The following is a 1,655-nucleotide window of genomic DNA, read 5'->3' on the forward strand; positions in this document are numbered from 1 at the left end:
TTTAACTCATTTTTAATATATATTTTATATTTTAATATGTATTTTATATTAGTAATTGATTTAGTGACTTAATTTTTTATGTACACCTAATATGGTTCATCTAAAAAAAAGAGTGAAAATTATAGGTCACACTTCATTATATATCATAACAATTGCTTAAGGAAAAAGAGTAGTTGTTGTGAAAGAATTTAACCAAATAAAGAATCATTAGGTGTACCATAAGCTGGTGAATTTGGTGGTGGTTGTTGTTGTTGTTGTTGATGTTGTTGTTGGGCCTGAGAATTATTCCAAATAGGAGCTGTGGTTTGTGCAAATGGTGATGATTGTTGCTCATAATGAGGTGATCCCACATTTGGCATATTTACATTGGGATAAAATATGCCTTGAGATATGAAAGTCTGGTGATGAAATTGGGGGGATAATGAATTTGGTTGGCCAAGAATTGGAGTAGGTCCATTGTTACCATTAGAGAACATATCAAAAAGAACAAGTGCATTATTCTGATGAGGTGTTGGACTGGCTGGCTGCTGTTCTCCTAGAGGAACAAGAGCAAGTGAGTTATCAGCTTTTGGTGATGAGTTATAGTCATCACCACTGAGTAGGTCCCATTTGGCATTAACATTCAAAGGGGCAGCAGAACCATTTGCCGTTGGGGGTGCAGTAAGTAGTAATTGGTTGAATGTCTGGGACTCAGCTTCAGCATTAGATGGTAATCTGCAAACATAAAGTAAAATAAAATGAAGATATATATAACCTGAAAGAACTATGCAATTATGCAAACATGTCACCCTATTGTCGAAGAAAGTTGGTATATAATTCATGCTGTTGTCTACGGTATCAAAAATTAATTGCGTCAGTAAATCTTACATTGATAACTTTTCCAAATTTATTTATCAGGATCAAATTCAACAATTTTGACATGATTTTAAAAAGTACCAAAAAATTGGTCGTAATTCATATATCGGCTTCATGCATGAAGCAATATCAAATTATGCAACCAAAGCAAAGGTTTATGACCTAATTAATCAAATACAAGATTTTATAACTGATTAGTACAGTACTAATTTATGAAATCAAACACAAAAATAAAATTTAAAGAATATAAATGAAAGAATAAAACAGGATTTTAAAAACCTTAATTTTACAATAAAACATTATTACTCTACTAGAAATTATCCAAAATTTCTAAAACTCCAAAAAGATAGCATCCAATAATTAATTACATGGATTTTAATTAGGCTAATGGAGACCCGATTACCTCTCATCGCTTTGTTTACCACCATCTTCAGTATCAACCAGAGGATGATCAACAAGTGCTCCAGGAGTTTCAGGCTTTGGTTTCTCGTTGTCCTTTTGATTAGAAGTTCCTGAAGCAATGGATTCATGCTTGGCCAGTACACGTTGTAGATCATCATTAAGAGCTAGACCCTGGCATAGGAGTGACTCATCACTGGAAAAATTAAATATAAAAAAGTTAATATACCAGTTTGTTTTCTTTGAATTTGAAGAGAAATTACTAGGAATACAATTAAAAAAAATATACTTGCACCATTTTTTAGTATACCTTAAGTTGTATAATTTTCTTCTTAGAAACAATACACATCAGTTATTGCTTATAATTTTATCATTATATCTATTTTTATATCTAAAAATAG

General features: G+C 31.4%; 1 protein-coding gene across 1 annotated transcript in view; it reads right to left on the minus strand.

Moving 5' to 3' along the window:
* The window catches only part of LOC107622029 (target of Myb protein 1-like), a 10,552-nt gene that overhangs the window by 890 nt on the left and 8,007 nt on the right, over positions 1–1,655 (minus strand). The window contains exons 8-9 of the mRNA XM_016323963.2: positions 1,259–1,450; positions 218–714 (exon numbers count right to left, since the gene is read on the minus strand). Coding sequence (XP_016179449.1) covers positions 218–714; positions 1,259–1,450 — 689 coding nt within the window. The remainder of the gene's footprint in view (positions 1–217; positions 715–1,258; positions 1,451–1,655) is intronic.

This window comes from Arachis ipaensis, chromosome B10 (genome assembly GCF_000816755.2).
Source record: "Arachis ipaensis cultivar K30076 chromosome B10, Araip1.1, whole genome shotgun sequence".
Taxonomy (NCBI): Eukaryota; Viridiplantae; Streptophyta; class Magnoliopsida; order Fabales; family Fabaceae; genus Arachis; species Arachis ipaensis.